A 5,120-nucleotide genomic window follows, 5' to 3' on the forward strand; every position below is an offset into this window, starting at 1 on the left:
CATAACCCATTTTTATTGAAATCCCCTCAATTAATTTGATCCCTATTTTTGTCGAGATTTGATTTGAATAAATTAATTAATTATGTTTTATTTTTGATAGTTAGCAAAGTTCTATGTAACTTGATTTGCTCTTAAAAAAAGCGAAGTTGATGCAATTTATCATCTAGCATATTACGAAATTATGTAATGCTTGGATTAAAACAATGTTATCCATGAAGAAAAGCTCAACTCTAGGATCATCTAATTAGGAATGTAATTTGTCAGTTTTAGTATTTTTTTAGTTAGGTAATTTTTCAATTCAATCTCGATTCTAACCTTCTCTTTCAGCTTGTGACCACACCCCCTAACCAAAGCCACATTACAACCCTCTAAAGACCTTTTGATTGATGTATCATCTCAATATATAGTGGTGGAGATTTGATTTTCACGCAAGCCTATGGTAATAACTTTTCATATTGACTGTTGAGTGCTAAATTGTTGTCCTTAAACACCTCGTGTGATTTGAGTGAACTTTTGGTAAGGATGTTGAATTCTGTGATATTTTGAATCAAAGGTGATTACTTAGATGAGGGAAGACACCTATGTTTTCATGATAAAATGCCCAACTTGGAATGTTTGAAACTTTAATGTTCTTCTAGTTGAATTCTCAATGTATGATTACTTATGGATTATTTTCATATATTGTTGATAGGAATTATAAGCTGAGAAAAATAAATTCTCAATTGTGAATTGAGGATTTTGCTTGCGGACAAACAAACGCTTAAGTGTGAGGGTATTTCATAAGTCGTAATTTATACATATTTTTATCCCATGCTTAGTACATTTTTGGATGAATTATCATTAGATTTGTGGAATTCGATGCTCCTAATCCTTTAAATTTCATGTTCTATACTTAGGTGAGCATAAGAGAGTAAAAAGAGCGAGAAATAGGCCCAAAAACGGAGAAAATAGGTCAACTTGGGAAATTAACAAGGCCTAGACTTCCTCACACGGGTAGACCATACGCCTGTGTCTATTTAGTAGACTCTAACACGGCCTAAGCCACCCTACACGAGTGTGTCCCTGTCGAGCCCAAGTCTAGTTCTACTCGAAAAAGGCCACTTTTGAGGGTTTTGAAGCATTCTAAAGCCTATATAAACACCCTAGGAGGCACCTAGAGAACACACGGAGTAGGGGGCAAGGAATTACTCGAAGAAAGTCGATTGATCCATCTCAGAAGCCAGATTCTCCTTCAAGACTGAAGATCCCCCTTCAATTTCCTTTAGGGGTTTTGGGGATTCTTTATCTTTTGTTATTATTATTCTTCTGAGATGTTTTCTTTTACACATATGAACTAAATCCCCTAAATACCTAAGGGGGATGAAACCTAAGACAGATCTTGTTACTATTTTCTGAATTATATGATAAATACTTGATTTATTTTTAATTATGTGTTCTTAATTCTTGCTTTAATATTCCAGGATATTGATTCAAGTATTGATGTGCTTATTCAGAGGAGCAAAAGTCCCTGTCTAAGAGTAGATCTAGCATAATTAAGCGGAGTTGATTGCACCCCTAGACATAGGGCGACATAAATCTGTTGGATTAGGGTCAAACCTAATAAATGAATCCATAGATCGAGTTAATGGTTGAATATGCCTGAAATGGCTAAGCCATTTTGTTGAACCAAACATGACATTAGTATCTTTATTTTTATATGAAATTTTTAGTTAAAAAAAAGTAAAAAGAAGAAGGAATTGTTAAGACTATTCATGAGAAAGATTAAAACAAATTGAGAAAAGAAATTAAGTGAATGCACAAGAAGCCAATAAAGAGCATAAACAAAGCTGTTCAAGCTTTGATGTTAGGTGTGGGTGCATAGGAGGAAGGAGAGGTTTCCTTATACAAAAAAATTAGAACATGATGTTAGAGGAGGTGGTCCTTTCAAAGTTTAGGAAAAGATCAACGACAACTTTTACAAGATTGAGTGGCTAGGTGAGCATGGAGTTCGTGTTATTTTTAATGATTTTTTTTTATTTTATTTTTCTCCTTTCGGCATAGATGCATATTTGAGGAAATACATTTTAAAAGAAGGGAGAACGAGACGAACTCCTTCGATTACGATATCCAAACAAAGTAGTTGAAGTTGCAAGCTTTATGCAAGAATTTATCTCTAAATAACTTGAAAAAGCTTGTGGAACATCAAAAGAGGTCAAGTAAAATAATTTCATTAAAGAAAGCCAAGTGATAAGAGTAGATAGTAGGTAGAATTTGAAGCTGAGATAATAGAATGGGATGAGGTGAGAGTTTCCTCTAATGAATATAAAACAAATTAAATGGCAAGCATTTCTGCCAATTGGCCTGTTGCACAAACTTTAACGTGCCCAAAGATTTCTCATCTTCACTATCCAAATTAATGTAATCTTTAAAGACATGGAGTAATAAAATATTTTAATACCCATCACCATTAGTTTCATATTTCACGTGTCCACTTTATTGATTCTCATGCATTTGTATTTAATTTCTTAGGTATTATAATATTTGCTATCTTTACTTTTAAACCTCCCTCCTCTCCCTTGTACTATTCATCGATAATGTTAATAGAAATAATCAAAAGCAATAGAAAAGAAAAATAAAAATAAAAAACATAAATTTTATTTGAAAACTTTTATAAAGAAATAGATTCACCGATACTAAAAACATAATAATATAAGAGGTTTTCTGTTACACTTATTTTAAGGGTTAAATAATCCTTTTATAATCAACATCTAATAGAAGGAGTATAGTTCTATATAAATTTAACTTGTACGGCAAGATCCGTATCATGAGACCTCCACCCCACACCTCAATCGAGTTTAATGGTGAATAGAGATCTATAAAGACGAAAGACCAAGATCGAATTTTACCTCTCTATTTGATTTCTTTTATAAATGAGTTACAATTTAAAATTTTCACAACATGATTCATGACACAGAATTCTAACAAATATGTTTCATTGGATGTAATGTGCTTCTTCCAAAATTTTAAACCTCCCCCCATTTTACTCATTTGCTTCTTATTGTATGGTTTTGCGGTTTTGGGATATACATTAATTTTATAGTAGAATAGGAAGTTAATATTCCCTAGACGTATTAATATCATACCAATATATATATATATGAAATTAAAAAAAAACCAGTATATTTTAGATATATAGGAAAAGATAAATACAGTACAGACATGAACAGGGAATGACAGGGCATCAAACGAAGCTTTCTTATATTCTTTGGCTACCAACTTTTCGGGAATCTTCTGTTTGGAATGCATGTTGTTTTGATTAAAACCAGCATTATATATTGGCAAATAAAGGCAACCAAACCAAACCCATTGACCCACACGAGTTCATTTTTGACTCATCTCCCACTCACAACCGAGTCAACTCAGCTTCAACAAAACTCATTTCAATCTAACATCTGCTAACATCTCCTTCAGCAGCACTACTTTCCCCGTCGAAACATGGCTATTAACATCTTCATCTTGTCGGGTTGAATAAACGGCTGACCTTCTGCAATATTCCCCACTCAGCTTTCGCCGCCTCTTGAGTTGAACCAAGTACTGTATGACGCTATTCCAGGCTGTTATACTTCTGACCCGTTCAATGGAACAAGTCTCCATTGCCACAATGATTTCTCCGATTGAAGGACGGTGCTCTTCCTTGTCAGATGAACAACGTGATGCCACGCTTAATATTCTCCTTATTCTGCTTTCCATGTACATCGGAAATGGAATCCTGGAGTCGCAGATTTCCACCACCCTTTGCTTTTTCACTAAAGGAATTGCCCATTCAACAATGGAAGCCGGTGCTTTAGTGACATCAATTACCTTTCTGCAACTAATGATCTCTAACAAAACTACCCCAAAACTAAACACGTCGTTTTTAGTGCTTAGTTTATTAGGGGCTGTGTACGAAGGGTCCAAGTACCCGATCGTACCTGCTGGTTGAGTGGCCTGACTCAGCGAGTCTGCCGGCGAGATGGCGAGTCCGAAATCACACAACTTAGCAGTCCAGTTTGAATCAAACAAAATATTAGCAGATTTAATATCCCTATGGATAACCAAAGGATTGCTTTCGTGAAGGAACTGAACCGCCCTTGCAATTTGCAGAGCGATCTCTAGACGTTGAGGCCAAGAAGGAGGGGTAGCTGCAACGTGTAGTAAATCATGCAAAGAACCATTAGGCATCAACTCCATCACCAAAAGCTTGTCGTTCTGGACCGAGTCATGACTCGCTCCGAGAAAGCTGATGACATTACAACTTTGACGTAAAGATGAAAGTACAGATATTTCATTTTCTAGCTTCTTCAAGTTGTCACGTTGTGCCTCAACACCATTGATAGATGACCTCTTCACCGCTACTACTCGGTTGTCCTGAAGAACACCTTGATACACCGCTCCATGGCTGCCTTTGCCAATCAGTCTTGACGGACAGAAACTTTGGGTCGCTTTCACAAGCTGTTCATAACCAAACTCCATTTTTTTTCTTGCACCCTTTTGATTAGTTTATATCCAAAGAATAAGGTTTAATTAGAGGTGAGAAGACTGCAAATGGTATTGGATGAATAAGTAAAGAAAAAGGAGATGGATAAAGAGGCTTTGGAGGAGGCATCAAAGGCAGAAAAAATATAATGGATGAATTATTGAGAGAAGAAAAAGGTAAAGGTCATCAAGGAAAGAGAAAGAAGAAACGGAACAGTCCTAGTTAAAAGAGAAGTGGTCTGACATGGAGGGATGAGTTGCTCATCCATTATAGCTCCCTTCTTGGGTCCCTTTCTCCCCCCCTTTTTTTTCCAAATCTAAATCAACATATATGATGAATGACATTGCCAAAACATTTTCAATGATTTTTTTTATATATATGAGTTGAGTTGGAATAAGAAGCTAGCGTGACTGAGTTGAAAAACCTGAATTTTCATTGAATTGACCCTAACGTATCAACCAAAGCTATTGACTTTCTAAACCACATAATCACAAATTTTATCCGTATATATATCGTGTTGTGTATTCAAGGAATCTAAACACACACTATATATAAAGATATCTTTAATGAAAAGAAAGAAAGTATATAATGAAAAGAAAGAAAGTATATAGGTGAAAATAAAGTG

At 35.1% G+C, this 5,120-nt stretch overlaps 1 protein-coding gene across 1 annotated transcript; it reads right to left on the minus strand.

Annotated features, from left to right (window-relative positions):
• Positions 1–3,142: 3,142 nt before the first annotated feature.
• LOC108466563 (serine/threonine-protein kinase-like protein At5g23170) lies at positions 3,143–4,791 on the minus strand. The gene has a single exon (XM_017766933.2). The coding sequence runs from the start codon at positions 4,489–4,491 to the stop codon at positions 3,415–3,417; it is 1,077 nt and encodes a 358-aa protein (XP_017622422.1). The 5' UTR covers positions 4,492–4,791; the 3' UTR covers positions 3,143–3,414.
• Between the last annotated feature and the right edge of the window lie 329 nt (positions 4,792–5,120).

Source organism: Gossypium arboreum, chromosome 2 (assembly GCF_025698485.1).
Source record: "Gossypium arboreum isolate Shixiya-1 chromosome 2, ASM2569848v2, whole genome shotgun sequence".
In the NCBI taxonomy this organism is placed as follows: Eukaryota; Viridiplantae; Streptophyta; class Magnoliopsida; order Malvales; family Malvaceae; genus Gossypium; species Gossypium arboreum.